Source organism: Eleginops maclovinus, chromosome 3 (genome assembly GCF_036324505.1).
Source record: "Eleginops maclovinus isolate JMC-PN-2008 ecotype Puerto Natales chromosome 3, JC_Emac_rtc_rv5, whole genome shotgun sequence".
NCBI classification, from domain to species: Eukaryota; Metazoa; Chordata; class Actinopteri; order Perciformes; family Eleginopidae; genus Eleginops; species Eleginops maclovinus.
In genome coordinates, this window is record NC_086351.1 from 3,346,912 (window position 1) to 3,372,347 (window position 25,436).

Below are 25,436 nucleotides of genomic sequence, written 5' to 3' on the forward strand. Positions count from 1 at the left end.
GATATTTCACTAACAAAGTGATGGACCGTCCGCCTGAAATCTGCTGAAAATGCTGCAAAGTTGAGTAAAAAAACAATCAGAATTTCTATAAAAAGCGACCAAGATCCTCGAAAAACTGTTGAATTTTTATTGAAGTTCATAAAAACAAACAGCAATGAAAAAAACAACAAGGTGGTAACCATAATAATAATAATAATAATATTTTTGATAATGTAAAACAACTGAACAATATACAGTAAGAAATTAAATTAATCGTTTCTCAAAACCATCCCGTGTACCTAAAAGCTGCGGAGATATTGCATGTTCATTTTTCGGGGAATTTTACAGGGAGTAAATCTGGGATGCAGTCAGGAATGTCGAGGTGCTGGGGGTGGCGTTAGTAGCCGGATGGGGTCACCTGACGGGGGTGGAGGGGGGGGGTGGAGATTAAGGATGCAGGTTAAAACTCAGGAGGAGGAAACAGATCTGACTCACTGATAGAAAAGTGACGATGTGTTAAAGTCGGGGCGTTCTGCAGTAGAGGTGCACATTAATATGCCCTGTTTCATTCCTTCGACACACACACACACACACAGACACACACACACACACACACAGACACACACACACACACACACGTGAGGGCACTAAAGTTGTCTTTAAAAACAAATAATAAAAACACAATAAAATCCCTTGACATTTTTTATGATGCAAAAATGACTACAATGCACCGGTATACTCCAAGCATGCTGCTCCAGTCTTCTTCTTCATATTACATAAAACACACACACACACACACACACACACGTTTGAGCAGGTCGGTGCAGCTGCAGTTGAGTCACAAAGACAGTGCTCAGAATACAGAAATCGACGTCAGAAATTCCTAAAATCAACGTCAAGATCTCCTCCTCTCTACGTCCAGCAGCCGATGCTCCTCTGAGTCCGGGGGGGAGGGGGGTGGTTTGTGGGTGAAGAGTGCGGAGGACTAACCTGTGCTGTACATGGTTGTTTTTGGGGCGTGAGGGGGGGGCAGGGGGCGTCTGCTACATGGTGGTGAGGTGAGGGCAGCTAGCCTCAGTCAGTGAGAGTGAAAGGAGCGATGGGATTGGTCAGCGCTGCACCTGCATCTGCTGCGACGTCTGTGATTGGTTCTGAGCGGAGAGCTCCGGGCCGCGGCTGGCCAATCGGCTGAGGATGTTCCTCTCGGACATCTGAAGCCGCACGGCGACAGGGGGTATCCTGGCGATGGTTGCCGGGAGACGCGTGACGTCGGCCTTCATGTCGCTTAGCAGTTCCTCGAGCTGTTTGAGGACTGGAGAGAAAACACGGAGACAAACTGTGAGCAACCCGCTGTAAAGTAAAGGAATAACTCTTTCAGATCTTTGGAAATGTTTGTCCGATGAAACTCAAGGTTTTAAAAAGGACCAGATTTCAACGTTAAGCTTTGTACATGATAGGCTAAGGGGCGGGACATCACAAGAGAGACGGCCAGCTAACCAATCAGAGCAGACTGGGCTCTGGTTTCAGACAGAGGGTGAAAAGAGGTGCTGCAGCACAGGCAGTATGAGAAAAACAAAGAGCTTTGTGAACATTAAAGCATGGAGACACAAAACACAAATATGAACCTGGAAATGATCATGATCATCTTAGTGGCTGCAGCCTCTCAGAAAGTTAGAAATGTGTTGCTCTTCTGTTTTATTAACCAACACAACGGGCATTACGCACATTATGTAATCATTAAATGCAAATGATGACAGAAAAACAAACCCTCGTGTTGTGGGACCTTTAATCTCTTTTAACCTCAAAGCTAGATTATCTCCTGCTGAGGTAATAAAGAGCTCTCCTTGTTCAAACATGGATGCTGACCACAATGATGCAGCTGACATTTATTGCCGCTGATGTTAGCAGCTATATTTAGATATACTGTATTTATAAATATATAAATACATTTCCATAATATCTCCCGTTTCCATTCTGATGGTATCCGATGACGGCTCGTGCAGCGTGGACATTGAAACCATGACGGGGGAAACACACTCAGTCCTTTCTATTTTTATCCCAATGAAAAGTATACGACGAAGTTCCAAAAACAAAAAGATCAAGTGCAGCGACAAAACTTCCCCACATGAAAAAATGTGTCAACAAAAAGATAAAGACATTTTTCAGCCGACCCGATGATTTACTGTATCTTATAATAGTAGAGTACGATATTAGGGACTAGAGCAGCCTATACCTTTAAGAGAGATAGAGGGGGGGGAGAATACATGTGTGCAGCGAGAGAGAGAGAGCGTAGTCTGTTGCTGGAAGTGAACGGGAGTAGCAGCATTATAACAAAGTCAAAAATATAAACAACCGCCTCCAAAGAACAATGACTGATGGATTTCATTTTCATAACTACACTCGATACACAGGGGAGGAAGTCCTGCAGCCTAACCCTTTCAAAACGTGCTTTTGGTCATAGTTATCTTGCAGTTGTAGTGATCAATGTCCCAGGGACAGATAAACACTATAAACAGTTTCCAATTTCATCAATAAAAAAACGAATGGCTCAAATCCAACACATGAATAAATATTAAGGGTGAGCTAGTAAACAGAAGCTGTCCGTTTCATTTCTTTATGTTCATATGATTAACATATAACAGTCATTTAGGTGTGTGTTTGTGTGTTATAATAATCCTCCCTTTGTACTGATTCATTTCACTCTGAAAGACAGGAGCGCTATAAACTATTTTACTAAAGATTATTGAATTCTGTTCAAATCCCACCTTTAAAAAATATGTTCTACGTGCACAAAGACTCTCCCCTTCTCATTTAGTCTTCCACGTGTTGTACCTTTATGCAGCACAGCGTTGGCAGGCTTGTTCCCGGACATGGACTCCTTGCTGAGGTGCTGGTGGGACTCAGCCAGACACTCCACCTCACTGAAGCGAGTGTTCAGAGCCATGGAGGGGTGGGCCGGGTCCTCCGTCATGTTCAGGTACGCCGCCCTGCGCAGCTGCTCCTCGATCACCAGCGCCTGCTCCAACAACTACACCAGGAGCACAGAGAGAGTGAGAGAGAGAGAAGACATGAGTGAGATTTAATGAAACACAAAACCGGACAGAATCAGAAACACTCACATGGAAAACAGGACATACATTTGTTTATTGACTCTTTTCCCCCTTAGATTTCTAAAACTTAGTACACTCATCTATATTCTATAAATAAAACAAAACAAAGATCATGCCTTTATGTATGCCTTGAATCCTAAAACAATTATCTTAAGAGAGGACAGAAAAATAAACGAATAAATAAATAATAATGATAAAAAAACAATAATAATTAGAATAAATCATAAAGTAAAAATGTAATTTCACTTCATAGAAATATTAATCAAATTAAGTGGTAATAAATAATTAAATTAAAAAATACACACCAAAATATAAAATAATTTGTGGAGAAAAGTTGTGTAATAATAATAATAAATAAATAGAAATCCAGACGGATGGACAGGTGGATTTCATGTGATGGCGATACAAAAGGGGCCAGAGTAGGTGGCCTCTCATAGCATGTCCTCATGATACTTCCCCTTGCTCCGGTGAATAGTAAACATGATGACAGTGGGCGTGTTGAGCTCACCTTGAATCTGCGGGCCAGAAACTTGTTTTTGATCTCCAGGAAATTTCCTCTGCTCATCTCTCCTTTGAACGGCTCGTTGAGGATGGCGAACCTGACGTCGTTCTGCACGTCCTGCCAGCGAGCGTAGCCGTGACTGAGGGACGCCGAGGTGAAGGGTAGTAACATTAATGCTGTTATCAAAGGGGGGCAGCTGCAAAAGTACTACGCTAGTAAACCAGACCTTAGGTATCATCATTTTTAAATCGTCTATTTGAAAGGATACTGTATTATTCCCGCCAGCAGCCAGTAGTCGTGGCGGCGATGCCAAATCTCAAACGTCTTCTTTGTGACGGTGGCCGCTCGTTCCTCATTCTGCCACAGAGAGTGAAGCTCTGCAAGCGAGGGCAGAGAGGTCAGAACACAGACACTACAGAGAAAAGGTAAGGTGAGGTGAGATGAGGTGAGGTGAGGTGTGTGTGTGTGTACCTGTGAATCCTCCGTCAGCGATATTGAACATGAACCTCTGCTTGGTGGCTTTCTTCTTCTCCTCGATGACGTTCACCACGGCTGCTGCAACTGTTGCCACTTCTCGGCCGTTCTCTCCGTTCTGCAGTTTGCCCGACTCGTCTGTTCTCAAGACGTCCTTCTCCTCCTTTTGCTCTGTGAGAAACAACAAAGACATCTCAGTATCATTGTTCCTTCAGACATTACAAACCTATCACTAACCCGTAAGCATGTTTTTAAAGCACAGTTTGTTCCATTTTCACGGATGATGACGCTGATTGGCATCTGATTGACATCACACCGCCAATTTATAGTGTCACCGGCGCTTAACTTTAAATAGTTTCAAAAGTGAGTACTTAGAAAATGCAGATGCCTCATTTCGTAATTCACCCTTCTCATGCTTCATTTCATTTCGAAATACACAAACCGAGTTAGAGAGCAGAGGAAGTTGCAGAGTGTGAGAACTTAAACATTTGCACAATTTACAAGCAGTACAATTATATAAAAACACACTGCAGGAAAGGGAAACCCCTGTGATACGTGCTCTTCAGAGTGTGTGTTTGTTGTACCTTTCTTCTCCTCGGTTGGCGAGCTGGTGTCCATATTCTCATCTTTTCCCTCCTCAGCTGAAACAAGAAAAGTGCTGTTAAATGATGCAAAGGTAAACAAGACACAATGGTAAGCGTTTTTAAAGCTATATATTTAAACTACACATGGAACTAGAGACAAGAAGGGAACATTTCCGCTCTGTGCAGCTCATACATTAGTGCCTCACCTTTAGACTTGTCCTCCTCTGACGCCATCTTCCCCTCCGAACTTTCACCCTTGACCTCATTAGGAGTGTCCTTCTCCGTCTCCGAAGTCTTCTCCTTCTCTTCTTTGTCCTTACTCGTGTCCTCCGCCTCCATTTCCTTTTTCTCGTCTCCATTCCCTGTCTCCTTCTCCTCCCTCCCCGCGGCGAAGTCTACCTCCTCTTCTTTCTTTTCCACGACGGGGGATTTCTCAGACTCATCTGGGATTTCAATAATCTGGAGAAGAAGACAGTATGAATTAGATTTAATGTGTGTTTGTTGTTGCTCAAATCTTATGAGAGTGTTCTGGAAACAAAAGGAGGAAGATATGGATCTAAAATCTGAATGTACCTCTGAATCATCTGCCTTCTTGGCTCCTTTGCCATCCTCGACCTCCTTCTTCACGTCTTCCTTGTCCTCAGGCTTCGACAAATCTTCTGACAAGAAATATTAAAAAGAGGTCAACGACACGATGCTATGCAGAGAAAGAAACTCATTTAACTAATTTAACAGTTAATGACCTCAACTAGTTTAATACTATTCAAGGCTAAAAGATTGACGTGTAAAAAGTGTCTTTTAGTTTCTTGTTTTTTGGAAAAGAGAGTCAGCGGTAAAGTCACAATATTGTGTTTAAGCCTGAACAAAACCCACTGATACCTAACAGAATATCTCACAACCTCCAACATTCTAAGGGCTGTGACTTTAAATATTTAGTTAAGAATTCACATTCCGTTTGAGGTAAAACTTGAGATGAAGCGTGCGGTGCTGAGGTTTCTGCTGAGAGGAAATGGAAATGTTTGTCATCTCAGAAAGGGTCCCCTTAAACAACACCTTACAACACACTGTGATGGTCTCACTGCATGAGAAGTGTGTGTGTGTGTGTGTGTGTGTGTGTGTGTGTGTGTGTGTGTGTGTGTGTGTGTGTGTGTGTGTGTGTGTGTGTGTGTGTGTGTACGTGTGTGTACGTGTGTGTGTGTGTGTACACGTGTAGGTTACTTTATATGGTTTTTTTTTTACAATTTTTACAATGTGCATGTTTTTACTTTAACTGATTATGTTTTTTATCATATATTTTATTATTGTGTGTGTGTGTGTGTGTGTGTGTGTGTGTGTGTGTGTGTGTGTGTGTGTGTGTACCTGGGACAGGAGTGTTGGGCTGTGTGTCTGCAGGGGTTCCTGATGAAGGGGTTTTTGGATCCTCTCCTGCAGCTAAAGCCGCGGCTCTCTTGTTCTCCTCCAGCTCGGCCATCCAGGGCATCGACCACTGGCCGTTCACGTGTTCAAACTCCTGCACCTGCACATCCGTCAGTCCCTCAGTCAGGGATCAAACACTCACATGATCTACACATGTTCTCCTGATACTTGGACTGGGACGCCCTACCTTTTTCCTGATGAGGGACATCACACCTATGCGGGTGAGCACGTGTTGCCTCGACAGACCCTCCCGCGGGACGCCGTCTGCAAACGTCTCGGCTCCATCAGCGCCCGGCTCACACAGGTGACGCATGAACAGAGACACGTAGGCCCTGCGGACAAAAGAAGGTGGAAGGATGTCAGAGATATGCACAAATAAATCACTTTGCACATTCATCAAAATTATAAAGATACTAAAAAGTGTTAAGATGCTTATACAGCAAACAGTCAAAAGATATCAGTGATTTTTGTCACTTTATGTTGCTCAGTTAACGGTCTGCTACTGAAGAGCGAGCAAAGAGAGAAACACAGGCAGAGCTGACATATTTCAACATGTAACTCTGTGAACAAAGGGCTTATTCCAAGCAAACCAGAGTGAGTGATTGTTAGAAGAGAGGGAAGAACAACCATTAAAGTTCTGGTGAGTTTATTTTGTGGCTTTGTTAAATGTGTCTGCCTTGGTCTTTGATGCTAACTCGCAGTATTTGACAGTTTTCAGTATGCATAGTTTTTTTTTAATCAATGCCAAAAAGCATTGAGACTCACTTGAATTCCTTCTCAGATTTCCCTCGGAGGTCCCTGACCAGCCACTGGTTGGTGAAGGCGTCCTGGGGAGGCATCCCATAACGCATCACTGCGTTCAGGAAAGCCTTCCTCTGGCGAGCATTGAAGCCCAAAACCTGGCAGCGGATAAAGAAATCCAGATAATTAAAGTTAGCACAATCCGCTCTTTCATTACGGCCATCGGACACTGGAATATGCTTCCAGCTGAGCTTCAAACATGCAGACTATTGACTGCGGTCAACATTAGTGGAAGTTTAAATATCGTAGTAGTACTGATAGATGTGCTGGTAGGGCTGTTTTCGACTAAGGATTTTCATAGTCGAATCTGATTCGTCAGATTTTGCCGTAGTCGACTGAGAGGCAAACCTTTTTTTTTTTTCAGATAGCAGCTAGATCTTTATATTTTTCCGTTTCAAACAAAAGAGCTCAAAAAACATGGTAGGTGTGAAACAAATATGGGATGCTGTGAAATCTCCTAGCAGCTCTTGACAACTTTGGATATCTATCCTCATTTTTCTTCCACCATTCCAGGGGGCCTCCAGTGCATTTAGTGAAGTCCTTCAAATAGGCCTTCATCTCGCTTGTCTCATCCTGTTCCTCCTCATCTTCATCACTGGCCAGCAGCATAGCCATCACAGTGTCCTGTTTTGCAGTCGGCCCAGGATCCACCGTGTCACTTTCCTCCTGGCAAGACCTGTCAGTTAGACTCTCAGCTAGTTCTGCCACCACTGAATACGCCTCATCTCTTTGGTCGTCGGAGAGAAAGGAGAGCTTCTTGAAGCGTGGGTCAAGCACCGCCGCACTGATGTAGACATTTCTTTCCAGCCCTGGCCCTTTAAGCTCCCATCGCCTGTCCATCTCCTCGGACAGCGTAGTCTTGATGATCTTTGTGGTTCGACTGTCGTCCGCATGCACCACCAAATGTCTTTTTTTAATACTCATAAGCATGGGGACAGTGGCAGACAGGGATGCATTATTTTCTTGGGACAAAAGCTCTGTCAGAGTGATCATTGGTTTAAGAACAGCGACAATGTCCTCTGCTGTGCGCCACTGTGATGTGGATAGCTCCAGGTCACGATCGGACCGTTTGCTCACACTGTCATCTGTGAGCACGGCTGAAACCCCTTCTGTTCGAACAAGCGATCGAGCATCAAATAAACAGAGTTCCAACAGGTGACAACATCCTGCATCAGTTTATGCTGAGGAACATTCTGTTGTTTCTGTTTATCTTGAAGTGCTGTGGTGGCCTTTGCGCTTTTTTTGAAATGAGAAACCAAGCGCCTTGCAGCAGCAACAGTGCGGCAAATGGGGTCCTGCTTCAGGGCGCTGTTTATGCAGAGTTGTAATGTGTGGCCCACGCAGCGCACCCCTTTCATATTTCCCCAGGAGGGCCGCTGGACCAACTGGTTGGTGCACGCAACCATGTTTGCTGCGTTGTCATGCACCACAGAAACGATCTTGGTACTTGGAACGTCCCACTCGCAAATGATCTCCGTCAGTTCCCGTGCAATGTGATCGGCTGTGTGACTGTCCTCCATTTTTTTTGTTTCTAAAACAAAACTCTCCAGTCTCCAGTGATGAAATGTGATGTGACTGTGAGATAAGCCTCCATCTGAAGCGAGGTCCAGATATCAGTTGTGAAACTGACAGCTTCACAGTCCTGTATTGCCCTGTATATCTCTGACCGTGTCGATAGATATTTTGAGTGCATGATATCCATCACCGTAGCTCTTGTAGGGACGGTGTAGCCTGGCTCAAGTGTGCGCAAGAGTTCTTTAAATCCCCCACCCTCAACAATGCGCAAAGGCCTCATATCAAGTGCCACAAACTCCGCAATCTTTTCAGTAATTTCCCTTTTCTCTTCTCTGAAAGTGGTGGTCTCAAATCAAGTTTTTTTTGCGTTAATTTCGGGGCCGCCGCTGATGCAGACGTGCCGGCTGAGTTGTCGTCATGACACTGCGGGTGTAACTGTAAAGGATAGAATAATATAACAATAATACTTTAATGCCTGTATTGATGAGAGTGGTGGAACTGTTGGTTTGTTTGTAAAGTTAACAAGCCTTACCCGCTTCAAATGATATGCCATGTTGGTTGTCGTCGTGTGATATGCAAGAACCTGCTCACACAACTTACACTTCACTTTCTTCGGGTCATCTTTAACCTTTTCAAAATAGTTCCACACTTTTGATGTCTTTTTAGGAGCCATTGTGAGCCAATAAATCCGTAAACACTAACGGTCCTGTGTGCTGCTCACCTGCGCTCATTTGGATTGCGCAACTGCAGTGGGTGTGATTTATTAATACCGTAATAAGCTAAGACTACCATTTACACGAACAAATCATTGGAACTCTTTATTAACATAAAATAGACACATTTTGCATTAAAATAGGCTTTTATATAACAAAAAAAGACATTCTATGTAACAATTAATGCTCGGCAGATTCGACTACGAGGTTCATAGTCCAATCAGACCTCTCGAATCGAATCGTCGAATATTGGAGGTCAGCCCTAAAGTTTATTATTGTTTTTATTTGATTTATTATTTTTTTATTTGTAATCTTAATATCCCATGTGCACGTACTATAATAATAATAATAAATTGTGTTTCTATAGCGCTTTTCTCAGATAGTTGCTTTACAATATAAAGGCGGGGTTGGGATGGGGGGAGTACAAGCAAACACTATCTGTGTTTCGGTCTTATTCTGATGCTGCTACAAACCCTGAATTGCCCTACTGGGATCAATAAAGGTCCATTTTATCTTGTCTTATTTGTATGCATGTTATTCATTTTTAAAAATACATAACATTTAACAACCAAAATTGGGGTTAAAAGAAGTCCCTTTCAAGGCATTTATCATCATCTCTGTCCTTGATTTCTTACCTCGATGTTCCCTCCGACCCGGGCCAGCAGCGGAGGCAGAGGTTTGTCCCGGTCGTTCCTCAGCCCTTTGCGGTTTGGTCTGCGGGAGTTAGCTAAAACGGAACACAGTGTCAGTGTACACAAGATCCAGTGCACCATGTAGTCACAGTCAAATGAAGGGGATTATGAAGAACGGCTTCCTCTGATCCTGCTGCTCTCTCTCTTCACTTCTACACTAAACACTTTGGGATCGTTTACAACTGAAAGCAGTGTAGCGGTGAACTTCATTTAATGCAACTGAAGCTACAGAGCCATCATTTAATACAACAACTATACAATCCATATAAAACATGTACATATGTGAGCACAGTTAAGTCATTTATAAAAATAGATAACACTGTATAAGAGAACAAATGCATCTGTGACACGTGCCGTTAATATGAAGTGTAAGTGAACAGTCCAGCTGGCTGAGACACCATTCATTTGATTTATTTGACTGTTCTTTCCCTGTTTATTTTCCTCCTTCCTCCATTTCTTTAGAGCTTTTCTTTCCTCTCTCTACCCTTACGCGGATGTCGCAGAACAACTTGTGTTTTGTGAGTGTTTGCAAAGGTTGTCAATGATGATTTCATAGCTGTCGTCTGAATCTGTGGAGGCGGGTCGAAGGATGTTAGTGGGAGAAAGAAGTCGGGCTTCTGACGTCAAATTACAACTCCAAATGACTTAAATGGAACATCTGTAACGTCATATAAAGAGTAAAAACACAAACCAAAGAATCCAATTGAAAAAGGTATGTCATTGTTTTTAGAAAATGCTAAAAATGTCTCTTTTTCAAAGCAAGAAACTGAAAAAATAGAAACGATTCCTGGGTTGTCATATTTCTGACAGTCCTTGAATGCATCATGTATGACCAACACTTCTCTCAGGAAAAATAACCTGTTAGTGAATCGAAATCACTGAGTGTTATCAACCGGATACTATAAAAAACAAATTGAATTCTGGGCTCCTCAGCGCAACTGGAGAGCCATGAATGACCCAGCTGAGATCCACGGTCACGTTGCCAACATTTAGAAACGGTGTGGGTTGGGATCCGAAATCAGATTCTCCATACTACAAGCCATGATCATGAAGTTTCCACAGAGGTGCCGGACTTCAATATTGCAGTATATAAGAAGGAGAGTATACACACACACACACACACACACACACACACACACACACACACACACACACACACACACACACACACACACACACACACACACACACACACACACACACACACACACACACACACACACACACACACACACACACACACACACACACACACACACACACACACACACACACACACACACACACACAGCAGTGAGCTTTACCTTCGCTCCGCTCGTCAAAGTCCTCGTCGCCTTCCTCCGAGGCCACCGAGTAATCTGATTGGTTATCGGACTGATCCTCCTGCCAGTCTAAAGGGAGCACAGGCCAAACCATTAAAACTATTCCCAGTGTGGACAGAGTCTTTTACTGACAGACAGGATACATTAAACTGCTCATGGAGCCAATAAAAAGTCAATAAAACAAGAATAAAATAGTGAAATGAATTTAATTGTTTCCGTCAACCAGGAGAGGGAGCTACAGCTTTTCAGTCTCTATAAATATATTACCTGTCATGGCGTTGGTGTATTTAGTAGTTTGACATTAGTTTTCTGCAATCCTGATTTCATTCTGCTCTGATAATTATGTATTAAGTGGACTAATGGGGATAAGAGACTGCAGGGTTATTACAATAATTGACACCCTTCGTAGTTCCCCTCTATGGGACCGTCCCCTTAATTTAAAAAACTGGTTTTAAACGTGCCTGATCTGAAAGAATGTAAAATATACATTTCTAAATAACAACATGTTTCTATACCAAATCTACATACAGCTACAGAGTAGGGCTGCACAATTAGGGGAAAAAGTTATATTTGGGATTATTTTAACTCATATTGCAACCGGATGTGTTTTGCGACTATTTTTGAAACATTATTCAAGTTATTATTAGGTAGCATTTTTAAAAGAGGGATCCCTCCCAAACAAGGATTCCTTTATTAAGTCTGAAGAATACCAGGAGTTCTCTGCAGCACCTCAATATTTAATTCACCTATTTCAAATATTGCACTTACTGTCTTTTAGATATATTGCACTCGTCCATATTGCCATTTTATTGCCGTAATTTCCGGACTATAAGCCGCTACTTTTTGCACAAGCTTTGAACCCTGCGGCTTATAGTCCTGTGCGGCTTTTCTATGGATTCATGATTTTTGTGATATCGCAAGAGGTTTTGTTTTTGTTTGTTCCGCTGTTGTACGGCACTACTTTGCCTGGCGGAAGGGCATGTGATCAGACACACAGTCACGGGGGAAAAGAGTGGTATGTTGGTCACATGTCCGTCCGCCAGGCAAAGTAGTGCCGTACGAATTAGCGCGAAAAAGAGACTAGATTAGCAAGAGCAAGACGAGTACCGTAATTTCCGGACTATAAGCCGCTACTTTTTGCACAAGCTGTGAACCCTGCGGCTTATAGTCCGGTGCGGCTAACGTATGAACAAAACAGGATTTCCCCCTAATTTTAGCTTGTGCGGCTAATATTCAGGTGCGCCTTGTAGTCCGGAAAATACGGTAATTAGATTCCAATGAATTGTGCAGCCCTAGTTTTATTTGCAGTGCACAGAATAGCAAAGAAATTGTGGGAAAAAATGCATTATTTATAATTTGTGTAGATATTTGATGTAAGTTTTAAATAGGTTTGAGCTAAAATGAGATATAATCCCATTTCTGAAATAATTGCTACAAAATTCCTGGATTTTTTACCATATATTGTGCTGACTGCGATTTAAATATTGCATTAGTCCATATTGCAATCTGTATGGAATTTCGACTTATTGTGCTGCCCTAATACTATTAGCATAAAACATGAAACCACACAACATTAAACACCACCAGCACATCACACACACACGAAGAGGTTGGGAGTATAAAGTGTTCTGTACCCTGGCGTATACCTCGGTCCTCCTGGGAGCCGTCATTGTAGTTGACCGGCTTTCGAGTTCTCTTGCCTTTGCCCAGATTTCGGGCCAGGTCCTCCTGCTGCTGCTCGTAGTGATGACGCAGCAGCTTCTCCCAGTAGTCGGGGTCGACGCTCTCCTCCTGCTTGATCACCTCCCTCTCCACCTCCTCCTCCTCACACAGAGCAAAGAGGAATTAATATCATGGCATGACATGGCTCATAAAGCATGTGGATTAGTTTAAATATATCAATTCAAAGCTCGCCTTTATCTGACGCTACGACAAAGACTAAAAGCTTTTTTTTCTTCTAAACCTTTAATTTTATGACATTTTTAGACAATTCTAACTACAGACACCCTCTACCTAGCTTCAGTGTTGGACTTACTGGACTATAATCCTCTTTCAACATCCCTAATTAGCTCATGTGTATATATATAAGTCTCACACTGTAGTGGTGCCTGTCACTTTTAATTAAAAAGTCCAATTTCTTTGCAGTTAATGTTAATATTATCAGATTGTGTTTGTTTTAAGTTGGCTTGTCATTGTGTGTTCGATAACAGATACTCTACAGAGAAAACTGCTTGCTCTAAATGTATATTCTGTTTGATTTCATTCCCTTTTTTAGCCTTTGCAGACCATTGACATGCACAACCACCTGTATAAAAGCACTACAGGAAAAGGAAAACCCCATAAAGCATAATAGGGCCTCGTTAGTTCATCTTCATCAACCCTATAATATAATGTATTCAAAAAGGCCCTCCTACCTCATCTTCCTCGTCTTTGACCACGTACTGGGCCACTTTGAAGGAGCTGAGGTATTCGTTCATGCTCTGGATCTCAGTGTCGTCTGTGGCGTCCTGGTTCCTGTCCAGCAGGCGGTCGATGGCGCGGTCGTCGTAGTGGATCACACTGCTGTCGTCCTCCTTGCTCTCCCCTGGAAGCAGGACGAGTGGAAAGCAAAGAGAGAAGAAGAAACAACATTTACTAACTACCACATCGAGTAACAATTATAAAATCTGATCCACTTCCAACATCTGATCGCTACAAACAAATTGAGGCACGTGTTGTTTGCACAACACTTCAAAAACAAAAATATCAACCTATAGTTTTAACGGCGAGTGTTTGTGACTGCTGTGTATATCCTACACTGAAATCGCTTCAATGCTCACCCTCTCCAAGTTCATCCTTGAACAGCTCTTCCGTTCCAAACTTGAGGATGTCGTCGAGCTCCTGTTTGGACATGGATCCCGTCTTAGAGCCAAGGCCGGGCCGCACCACCAGGTGAGTCAGCATCATCTTCTTCTTCGCCACCTGCAGAGAGAGGAGGAGGACAAACTAAAAGGTTAGCAAGAAAACTGTGTATATTATCGTCATTTCTTGCAGTATTTCTTATTTCACAGACCTGCGTGATCCTCTCTTCCACAGAGGCTTTGGTGACGAAGCGATAAATCATCACTTTCCTGTTCTGTCCGATACGATGAGCTCTGCTGAACGCCTAGGGAGAGCAAAGAAGAAACAAGCAGCTCAATCCCGTAATTTACAGTCCACATATTTATACCTTTTTACACCCCCTATACTTTCTCTAATTGTACCAATGTGTCACTCTTTTATTGCACTGTTAAATCTTTATTTGTATATCTTAAGTAGCCTTTTATGTTTACAATAAGAGCTTGTGATCTTTATTTCCAACTACTACGCTGTACCTCTTGTGACAGTAAAGCCATTGCATCCTGAGTCATCTCAAGATGCTGAAATTGAAGTGAGGTGATGTAACACTCGGGGTTTTAGTACCTGGATGTCGTTGTGGGGGTTCCAGTCAGAGTCGTAGATGACGACGGTGTCAGCAGAGGCGAGGTTAATGCCCAGACCTCCAGCTCTGGTGGAGAGCAGGAAGGCAAACTGCGGAGCCCCGGGAGCTGTGGGGAGGAAGAACAGAAGAAGAAACATTAGCCTCGTTCACATGTACAGTAGTTTCGCATTTTCACTATCTACAAATGCAATATATTCAGTCACATCCCGCATGTTCACACATGACGAAGCCCTGCTGTAGTAGATGGGGCATGGGAGAGAACAGTAGAAGTTGTAATGCTACATTTAGGGATGCAAAGCGTCATAAAACTGAACAGAAAAAGAAGATGGGTCAAGGCCAGATGTATGCATAGCATGGACTGTATAAAGAATGCAACATGACCCATGGGTTTCTGAAGAAAGCCACTGAGAATCAGCATTAAGAAGCACCAGAGGAGCCTTAAAGAACCCTAAAGTTACCATCTTGGTAGTGATGCCACTGCCTAACTCCCATCTAATCTAAAAAAAGGGCCTCGCGGAGTTGTGTCATACATGAATTCCCACAGGCCACTCGATGTATGTGACTCACCGTTAAATCTGTCGATGGCCTCCTGTCTCATGCTCCCCGTCACGCTTCCATCGATCCTCTCGTATTTGTACCCCTCGTTCTCCAGGAAGTCCTCCAGCAGGTCCAACATCTTGGTCATCTGAGAGAAGACCAGGACCCTGTGTCCTCCTTCCTTCAGCTTCCTCATCATCTTCTGCAGCAGCGTCAGCTTGCCTGAAGACTTGGTGAGAGCGTTGCCCTCGTACATGCCATTGGGAAGTTTTGGCGCCTCCTACAATAACAGAAAACACATAATTAAATCCTGCTTTAAATAGAAGACATGGAAGATCACACGTTTCACCACATTATGATATTATGTCGGTTCTTATTAACTAGTGGTGCAACTGATAGGAATCTGTGGGATTTTCAAAATAAAGGCCAACTTAAGAGATGATCATTTTTATGATATTTTCACTTTGCATCAATGATATTGGATCGCTGATCGGTGACTAGAGTTGCAATAGTTAATATGCACCCCCAAAACAAACAGTTCCTTCCTGTGTTATAGTGTTAGAAGACTTGTATCGTACCGTGGCGGCTGCAGGAAACAGGTAGGGGTGATTGCAGCACTTCTTCAGGTCCATCACCACGTTGAGCAGGGAGACCTGGTTACCTCCTCCTCGAGTGTTCAGAGCCTCGAAGTTACGTGTCAGGATGAACTTGTAGTACTTCCTTTATTACCAAAAACAATAAGAATAAAAAGCTATGAAAAATATAATGAGAGACTTCAGACGTTACACTTTTCAGAAATGAATAAAGGCTTAAGAATTGCTCAGTTTTAAGAAAAGAGAAACCTTTTATTTCTAGATTCAAAAATACTGATTTGTGGTCCAAGTTTTGTATGATTAAATAAAACAGACAATGATTTAACGGTAACACTTTACTTGAATGGGTGTTCATAAGACTGACATAACACTGTCATAAACATTAATGAATACTTGTGACAGTTGTTGTTGAGTCAAGTCATGTCACTTTTGATGCAAAGGTGATATAATTGTAATGGTTTTGTGACAGCCAGTGTCAAACCATCCATATATGACGGTTTAATGTCACGCCAAGATATCAAGCTAAACGTTTTTCTTAAGTTTGACAGTTACGTCTGCTATGACATGTTTATGTTGTCTTGGTTTATGTCAAGTTGTCATAACAAGGACATCTCAAACACTGTCACCCTTGCATCAAAAGTGACATAACTTACCGATTAACAACAACTGTCACAAGTATTCATTAATGTTTATGACAGGTGTCATGGTTATGACAATGTTATGCCAGTCTTACGAACACCCTTTCAAGTAAAATGTTACCGATTGAACTAATCAAAGAAACAAGTCAAAATTTGGGATATTTCCTGGTTTCTTGATTCTCAAACATGAATATTTGCTGCTTTTCTTTGATTTGTTATAATTATTATTTGAGTATTTGAGGTATGGATATCTGTTATTAAAAATATACAGTAATTTGCGTTTCTCAATATTCTAAATGTCTAATCTTAAGCTACACCATAAAAAGCGTGTCTCTCTATAATAGGTTCACACAAGTATAAATAATATATTCAGCTATTCTGAAACCTTAATATTTTACATACGATGTTGATCGATTGTAAATATACAACACCATTAAAAAAAAAGATAATGTACAGGTAATGTCATTTAGAGTTTTAGAAGAGAAAGAAATTGTAAATCAAGGCAAATCAAAAACAATCATAATTGGACAACACTAATATGTGGAATGGCTTGATTTGTTTTCCTGTATAACTTAGAACCTATCGCTACACCTCTTCTCTTTAACGTACTTCTGCATGGGGCTGAGCTCCACCCTCACGATGAGCTCCGTCTTGGAAGGCATGTGTTTGAAGACGTCGGCCTTCAGCCTCCGCAGCATGTGAGGGCCCAGCATGTCGTGCAGCTTCTTGATCTGGTCCTCCTTGGCGATGTCTGCAAACTCCTCCAGGAAGCCTTCCAGGTTGCTGCAGAGAAAGAGAGACATGAATACAGGAGGGTGGAGGGTGGAGAGTGGGGGTCCTCTGGAGGTTTGAGGGGCTACTGACTTGAATCTGACGGGGGTCAGGAAGTTGAGCAGGTGGAAAAGCTCCTCCAGGTTGTTCTGCAGAGGCGTGCCGGTCAGCAGCAGCTTGTGTTGCAGCGGGTAGTTGTTCAGGATCCGAAAGAACTACAAAAAGACAGCGATCAAAACGACATTTGATTTAAGGTATTAAAGCTAATAATAAAAACTCAAGACCCAGCTTTAATTTGGCTTTGAATTGTATTTACTTGACTTCTGTTTAAGTGTTGTTATTGATCACAGGGTTACGTGCTTCTCTGTTTATGAGCTGGGAGGCTGTATTAGTGTTGGGGTTCCTATTTGTTTTTGGTTTGTGAATCCCTTTGTGTATGAACAGTGCTACATAAGTAAAGTTTGATTGACTGATTAGTGAGTTAGAGCAATGCCGGTTCTGTGAAATATAAACACATTTGATTTAAATGTATATAAATCAGAATGGCATTTTAAATTAGGGCAGCAAATAAGGATTCTTTTTTATTATCAATTATCTGACAATTCATTTCTAGGCCAATTCAATCATCGGCAAAATGACGAGAAATTAGTAAAAATGTCAGTCAAAGGGAATGTCTTTAAATGTCTTGCTTTGTCAATCCAAAACCCAAAGATATATTTAGTTTATTATGATTTAAAACAGAGAAAAAGCAGGAAATCTCTGTATTGGAAAATCTGAAAACAGCTTCTTTTTTTTTATGGAAATGTACTCGTCATGTGTCCATCGACTAATTATTCCAGATATAAAACACTTCCACAAAGTACTCTGTGTTTGTTTTACCTTGGACTGGTTGTTTTTGAGCCTGTGAGCCTCGTCCACGACCAGACAGGCCCATTCGATGGAGCCCAGCACGGCCTGGTCGATGGTGATCAGCTCGTAGGACGTGAGCAGGACGTGGAACTTCACGGTGGAGTCTTTCTGTAAGGCACAGAGACGGGGGGACATATGTTTAGCTGTCAAACGGGGGGGAGAACAGCATGCGATTGTTTCCGCTATTAATAAAGTGCCACAAATGAAAAGTGGTGGTTCAGCCTGGGTATTATATGGCAGTATCAATCTGATGCATTGATACAGGACCATTTAAATGCACCCATCATAACGGACTGCACTCCCTTACCTTCATCTTGGAAGCCTTTTTCCCGCCCCGGATGGCGTTATCCTCGAAGGAGAACTCGTTCTCCCTGATGACGGCTCGGCTGTCTTTGTCCCCCACGTAGGTCACCACGTACATGTCTGGGGCCCACATCTCAAACTCTCGCTCCCAGTTAATGATGGTGGAGAGCGGGGCGCTGACCAGGAAGGGACCTTTGGAGTGGCCCTGAACCAGGAAGAAAATACTTTACAATGACAAAAACAAACTCAACTTGCGGTTAGGAAAAGTTTTGGGGACAAATGTTTAATAAAAATATGACTTTTTTGGGTCCAGAAAAAAAAATGGCATGATAGAATTTTAACAGCAAAAATTCCAGCCGCAAACAAAGTATGAGAGTTGCTTGTTTTGCAATCCTGATGTGATTGAGGTTAAATTATATATTAGAAGATGTAATAAATTAAGTAGATATTAATTGCAAATCATAATTTTTTAGAAGATTGATTCAACCAATGTGTATACCAATTAAGTCCTCCTGTTAAATTAATTTATACAATCCCTATTAAGACTTTTTAAGGAAGTGCAGAAACCCTGTATGACTAAATGGCTGCATTTATATAGTGATTTTATTCAATTAACTTCCTTAATTCAGTCGCCGTCTATCCATGACGCATCAACATATCTCTGCAGCAGTATTTATCCCGCCCTGCCTTTAGGATAGAGTTCCTCACTCAGAAATCATCCCCTTTATTGGGCAGAGTTACTGTGTGTCACATGTCTGAAACCCGACCCACTGACATTGATCGACAGGGAAGGGCAGGCTGGACAAAATAGCATCAGGATAACACAACAAATTATTACAATTCCCGTACAGACACATACAATAATATCTACCCAGGTTTCTTTCTAGTAGATACTGAAAGGAAGCTCATGGGTCCAGTTCTGTTTACAACCAGAAACCCCACACTATCATGTTAGCTGACATAGCTACCACTAAGCTAATGCTAACGCTCCTCTCTGTGCTGAGGGCTTCAGGTTTCTTTGTTGGCATTTGCATATCAGAGAGCGATTGGCTGTTTTAAATATGTGACATATCAAATGTAGCTTTGAATTTCAAATAGGGAAGTGCATCGACATTTCCCCTTTAGCAGAATAACGTGTAAACACCTCTCTAGTGACAACAGACCGTTTACTAAGAACACGTTTTGAGTAGAGGGGATGTTTGACATGCTGTTCATACCTCCTTGTACAGTGAGTAGAGGAACACTGCGGTCTGTACAGTCTTCCCTAAACCCATCTCATCAGCCAGGATGGTGTCGGTGGCCTGAGCCCAGGAGAACCTCAGCCAGTTCAGTCCCTCCAGTTGGTACGGGTGCAGCGTTCCTCCGGTGCTGTCCAGGTAGTCGGGCTGCCGATCAAACTTGATGGTGGGCTGGAAGGAGGGAGGAAAATCAAATCTGTCCTGATTCAAGATGCTTTATTCTGCCAATGCACATGACAGCAATGAAACATTTTAACCCTAGCCCTCGATTAAAGGATTTAATGTCAGAAAATGTCTGAACATTTTTGAAAAAATCCCTTTTTTTTACCAAAACCCAAAGATATTGAGTTAAATATGATATAAAACATAGAAAAACATTACAATTTTCATATTTGAGAGTCTAAAAACGGCATGTTCTGCCCTTTCTGCATGAAAATGATTAATATTATGTCATGTTTTTGTTTCTGTCACTCAATTAAGCAATTAGTTGCCTAATCGTTGCAGCTCCACCACAAATACTCACATCAATAACCGGGTTAGCAGGAGGCCGCTCCGCCTTCTTGACTTTGACCGTCTTCTTCAGCTTCTTCAGAGGTTTGCCCTCATCCCCCATCATGAGCTCTCTGAAAGACAAAAGACAGCCTGTGAGATAAAAAGCTAACAGATGCAGAAGAAGAAAGATGCACCTTTCATTAAGCGTCTGCACACCTGTGGTTCCAGTACGTCTGTTTGTAGGTGTCAAACTCAGGGACGTCCATGTCTTCCATTTCCCAGGTGGACTGGTCGTAGGGCAGGTCTCTCCATTTGATCAAGTAATGAATGTTGTTCTTCTTATCAACACTGTGATGAAAACAAACAAGAGAAACTGAGCTTTAATGAAGCACCTTGTTTCTGTAGGAATGTGTCATTTAGACAATTATAGAATAAGTTCATCTTTGCCTTCGTGAATTGAATTGTGTTTTTTCAACCTGATTCACTTCCTAATTGACCTTATGAGGTTAAATTAAATTGCAATTTAATCTTCTTAGGGGTTTAACGAGTCGCCGAATCCATGGGTGGTTCACACATCATTAGGAGTGATGGGTTAGTATAAAAAGACTTCACATTTACCTAAAATTAACCAAATAAACGTACAAATTGAACTCCAATCTACAGCCCTACGTTCTATAATAATTTGGTCTCATTCTTTTATTAATTAGAGGGAATAAGTAGGGAATAAAACATACAATCTTTAAGGCAGTAACTAAAAAGAAGCACACTAAAAACCACAAAGTATAATCGTATTTTTTCCTCTTTAATAGCTGATCTGTGTGTCTGAGATTTGTCCCACCTGTGGTTGAGGATGCGGTGGATCATCAGCCACTCCATTTTGACTCCGTAGCGGCCAAACTCCTCCTCCATGTGGACGAAGAGAGGATCCTTGTTCTTCCTCTTGGTGCTTTTGCTTGCATCACCCTCGCCTCCAAAGTCCACAGGCGGCGGTTCGTCCATGTCCGTCTTCCTCTGGTAGTTACGGAACATCACCTGGCAGTTCAGCTCCAACTGGGGAAGAGGGACGGGGGGGAGGAAGGGAGAAAGATGCCATAGAGTTTGTGTTAGTGATGCACCAACAAAAGTCTGATTTTTGCAACTTCATTCCAATTTTCTTTCTTTCTTTTGTTGCCAGCATAGATACAAAACTCTGAAAAAACCTGTGTAACTTTAACCATCAATAACTATGCAACACTCGTTGAACTGTGGGAGATTATTAAGTGTGTTTCCAATGTGTGTGGGAGGGATTTTAACACATATATCCACTTCAGTTGGGTACAGATGTCGGAGAGTGTGTGCTACCTGTAGCTCCAGCACCCAGGAGCAGTGCCAGTAGGACATGTTGCACCATTTCACGAAGAACTCCCTCTCCCTGCGGCCCACCAGCGGCGGGGGGTCAGGCGAGTCAAGGTGGAGGTCAGCGGGTCGGGGGACAGGAGTGGGGGAGGGCAGCTCCCCCCATCGCCACGTTAACACCTTCTGGACTTTGCCCTTCATGTGTGGACACTGTCAGGAAGAAGGGAAGGGGAGGACGTCATTTAGATATAGGATATGATGCATGAGAAGGAACAGAAGCAATTTGTTTGGAAATGTAGATATTTTAGATTTGGTACATTTCTAAAGCAATCAATGGGCCATAGCTTGTAGGGCTGCATCATTTGGAAAGATAACTTATTGACTGATGTTGCAATTGAGTCATTATTGGTGATATTTAGGGGAAAGACCAGGTGAGAAATATATTAAAGTGATCATGGTGTGATTTTATTTAAACATAGACTTTTTTTGAAGTCCGTAAATACTGTTAGCAGGCCAGACCTTCTCTGCAGCACGACAATACTTACAGATTACTTTCAGATCATTCAGACTCATTCATTTCAAGTATTTTTTTAGCAACTTCAATCACAAATGAATGAGCAGCTTGCACAAAAGATATAAGGTGAAAAATCACAGATATCAAAGGTTGTGTTCAACAAGAAACACAGCGACTCTCTCAACCAATACCAAAATAAAAACTATAATTAAGATTATTTTCTTTCCAATTTCTGAGTTTAATGGCTCCTACATTTCCTCTTATCAAATATTTACTGTGATTTGGATAATGCACTCCTCCATATTTGCGATTAATACACATTTCGATTAGCTGTGCAGCCCTAATTGCTTATCTAACATCCAGAACTGGTGCACAAGATGGAATCTGCACGCTCGCCCACGTGAGATCCACATGCACACGCTCAGACTCCCAGTCGTTCACAGTCTCCCAGCCGTGCACGCACTCAGACTCCCAGCCGTGCACGCGCTCACCTTGCAGCGGGGGCAGATCCACTCTCCGTTGGGGATCTCAGGGAGGGGAGGGTTGAGGCAGTGGATGTGGTAGGAGGAGGGGCAGGAGTCGCAGCACAGCAGCTCCCCTCCATCCTTACACACCCGGCAGAACTCAATGTGGTGGTCGTCCTCTTCCTCCACCCCTTCGTCCCTCCCGACGTCCTCTTCCTCCCCTTCGGCCTCAGACAGCTCATCCCTGGCCTCCCACTGGATCCCCTCCTTCTCCTGGTGGCAGAATTACAGTCAGAGGGGGGAGGTGGGGTGAGGGGCGGGGGGCAGACAGGCAGGGAAGGTATGCGGAACGGAGTGTGAGGGAAAAAAAGAAAGGGAGGGGGTGTGGAGTGATTTTCAAGAGAGACGGGGGGGGTGTGCAGCGCGTGCGTGTGGAGCCACAGTGGAGGGAGGGGGAGGAGGAAATGGGGGATGGGGGGGTGAGACGTGTGGTGGGGAATACAAGGATAGACAGGAACATGAGCAATGGGGTTGGGGGGGCAGTGGAGGACAAAGAGAAATGGAGACACAAAGATCTTCTTTAATTATCATTAATAAAGAGCACTTTCAAAAGCGTGCACACCTGTTCAACTTCCAAACACAAGAATGTACGGGCAGGTGTTTCAGCTTCACTTCACATTTCTTTCTCCTTCTCGAGGTACTCACACAGTGCGGACAGCTCCACTTGCCCTCGGGAGCCTTCTCCATGTCGGGGTCCAGACAGACCATGTGATAGGCTCGGGGACAGGTGTCACACAGAATGATTTCCCCGCCCTGCTGGCACACCTCGCAGTAGTCCTGGTGGTCTGTCTCGTAGCCGTCGCCGTCCTCCGTCTCCACTGAGAGGAGGACAACAGAACATTAGCACGGATAATAATAGGTTTTCACACCTTATCTTCATCAAATTTCTCACTACTCATGGGACAGTGCAGATGCTGCCTTTGTCTATGCATGATCATTTTAAAGCCATCTCCCCAATGTTGGACATGTTGCATGTTTTACTCGCTTGCATCTAGCTTTCTTTTCCTCTTTGTGAACCCTTAGCCAGCCAGGCGTTATATGAGGAATGTAAAGCAAGCCCTCGGAAGAATTGCATTTAACATTTGCTGAAGCCAGCTCAAGATCACATATTTGTTCAAATGTAATTTGCGCCATCTGTAGGTTCCAAACTTTTTTATAGGGCAATAGTTTGGAAACACAAGTCCTGCTTACTTTTCATTTTCTATATATTGTCAAACTCTTAGACAACACAATCAAATTATTTCCCATAGCGAGAATTTAACCTATGATGAATAAAAGGTTCTTTTCTTCATCTTGGCCTTGACTTTGATCTTTTCCAACAAAGAAAACCTCCGACAATAACCTTGCGTTTTGTTATCTACCAAATATTGATCCAGCATTCACGCACAAACAGTATATTTTCATCGCCAAACCTTTCTTCTTCTTCTTCGCACTCTTGGGTTTTTTCTTAAGACGGCTGCTGCGGTTGGAGCCGTCGGACGCGGGGAAACTCCCTTCGTCAAAATCACTGTCCACTTCGGGTTCATCTTCATCACTCTGACACATAGAGGGAGAAGCTGTTAGCCATTCACTGGTTATAGTCATTCATTGTGATTTAATTAATCATTTTGGCGGCTTTTGTAAATCCTCCTCATCACTTTGTATGTATGTATGTTGTAATTTAAGATAAGATAAGAATGTGTGTGTTGCAGCAGCATGGTACAATACAAGGCATAGAAAATACATAGAAATAAACAATGCTAAAGTGTAGATATCTCAAAGAAGAAACAGAAATAAAAATAAACTGGCATTAGACAAAGATATGTACAGTTGACTATGAAGTTAAATAATCTATAAACTGTCAGACAAGTAAACACTATTGAAATTAACTAAATATAAAGCAGGGTATTATATACATAGTAGTGCAATGACTGGAATATTAAATAAATATAGATGTACAATGTAAAGTGTAATGTATTAGGTTCTTTAATCTGAACACACACACTCTGTTGAACGTCTGTCCTTCTGTGTCCTTTTTTCTGAAGTTTCTAACATTTTTTCCCCTGTAATTCTGGGAGTCTGTCCTTGTGCAAGGGTTTAAGGATGGATGCTGTCATATGCTTTATACTCTGTAAAGCCTCTTGAGACCAAATGTGTAATGAGTGATATAAGGCTCTATAAATTAAATTGACTGGTTTAATCGTTATTTAATTTGAAATCATATATCTGTTGTGTAAAACTGGAAAATAGGGCGGCATAAAAAGTATCTTACGGAGGAGCGCTTCCTCTTGCTTGTGAGGCCTCCTAGTTTGATCTTGAGCGGAGCCACCTTCTTAGGTTTGGGTTTCGGCACCGGCTTAGCAGCGGGCTTCGACTTCTTGCGGGCGTTGGGACCTGACGTGACACAAAGATTAAACTTCAATCTTAAAGTTCTTCCTCATACAGAGTTAACTAACACCAAACCACCTTATTTTCATGTTTAGCTATCATGTCACCTTTGCCCTCTTTGGTCTTGGCCTTGCGCAGCGGTGGTGCGGGGGGGGCTAGGGGTGCAGCAGGTGTCGGAGCAGGAGCAGCAGCAGCAGGTGAAGCAGCAGCTCCGGACTCTGAACCTCCGTCTGTCCCCGCCACCACCATGTTCTCCACAGCTGCAGCCACGTTGGCAGCTGCGAGCGCTGCATTGGCCGTGGCACAACCCTGCAGGAGAGGACAGAGTGAGGGACTGTCTACTGTCACACACACAGAGGACAGCTGCAAGTTACTGATTGAACACGGGCTGCATTTATATATCAACTTTCCAGCCCTCAAAAAGTCACCCATTTACACACATTCAAACAGAGGCACAGGCGGCCACCCGGAGCAAATTGGGGATATCTTCCTGAGGACCATTCAATGTGTTGACTGCAGGCACTGGGGATCAAACCACCGACCCATAGGTGGGTGGACGACCACACTTCCTCCTGAGGCGCAGTCGCCTATATATTCGCCTAGGATGAGTCAATTGCCCGGAACATCATTGAATGCGTTGTATTGTT

At 42.8% G+C, this 25,436-nt stretch overlaps 1 protein-coding gene across 4 annotated transcripts in view; it reads right to left on the reverse strand.

The window, feature by feature from the left end:
- Window positions 1-113: 113 nt before the first annotated feature.
- Window positions 114-25,436, reverse strand: part of chd4b (chromodomain helicase DNA binding protein 4b) — a 28,739-nt gene continuing 3,416 nt past the window's right edge. For 2 of the 4 annotated variants that reach the window (XM_063878244.1, XM_063878245.1), the window contains 34 exons: window positions 24,897-25,098; window positions 24,674-24,795; window positions 23,835-23,958; window positions 23,068-23,240; window positions 22,390-22,635; window positions 21,391-21,594; window positions 20,888-21,099; window positions 20,266-20,397; window positions 20,081-20,180; window positions 19,537-19,728; window positions 18,324-18,524; window positions 17,987-18,124; window positions 17,201-17,322; window positions 16,946-17,119; window positions 15,684-15,825; window positions 15,136-15,385; window positions 14,550-14,674; window positions 14,161-14,253; window positions 13,928-14,069; window positions 13,523-13,692; window positions 12,743-12,932; window positions 11,091-11,177; window positions 9,730-9,821; window positions 6,831-6,964; window positions 6,253-6,397; window positions 6,009-6,165; window positions 5,223-5,308; window positions 4,856-5,108; window positions 4,650-4,706; window positions 4,063-4,236; window positions 3,860-3,968; window positions 3,598-3,730; window positions 2,812-3,007; window positions 114-1,291 (listed from right to left, as the gene is read on the reverse strand). In XM_063878244.1, coding sequence (XP_063734314.1) covers window positions 1,089-1,291; window positions 2,812-3,007; window positions 3,598-3,730; window positions 3,860-3,968; window positions 4,063-4,236; window positions 4,650-4,706; window positions 4,856-5,108; window positions 5,223-5,308; window positions 6,009-6,165; window positions 6,253-6,397; window positions 6,831-6,964; window positions 9,730-9,821; window positions 11,091-11,177; window positions 12,743-12,932; window positions 13,523-13,692; window positions 13,928-14,069; window positions 14,161-14,253; window positions 14,550-14,674; window positions 15,136-15,385; window positions 15,684-15,825; window positions 16,946-17,119; window positions 17,201-17,322; window positions 17,987-18,124; window positions 18,324-18,524; window positions 19,537-19,728; window positions 20,081-20,180; window positions 20,266-20,397; window positions 20,888-21,099; window positions 21,391-21,594; window positions 22,390-22,635; window positions 23,068-23,240; window positions 23,835-23,958; window positions 24,674-24,795; window positions 24,897-25,098 — 5,280 coding nt within the window. In that variant the 3' untranslated portion in view covers window positions 114-1,088. The remainder of the gene's footprint in view (window positions 1,292-2,811; window positions 3,008-3,597; window positions 3,731-3,859; window positions 3,969-4,062; window positions 4,237-4,649; window positions 4,707-4,855; window positions 5,109-5,222; window positions 5,309-6,008; window positions 6,166-6,252; window positions 6,398-6,830; window positions 6,965-9,729; window positions 9,822-11,090; window positions 11,178-12,742; window positions 12,933-13,522; window positions 13,693-13,927; window positions 14,070-14,160; window positions 14,254-14,549; window positions 14,675-15,135; window positions 15,386-15,683; window positions 15,826-16,945; window positions 17,120-17,200; window positions 17,323-17,986; window positions 18,125-18,323; window positions 18,525-19,536; window positions 19,729-20,080; window positions 20,181-20,265; window positions 20,398-20,887; window positions 21,100-21,390; window positions 21,595-22,389; window positions 22,636-23,067; window positions 23,241-23,834; window positions 23,959-24,673; window positions 24,796-24,896; window positions 25,099-25,436) is intronic. The other 2 variants (XM_063878248.1, XM_063878246.1) reach the window with 2 other exon arrangements.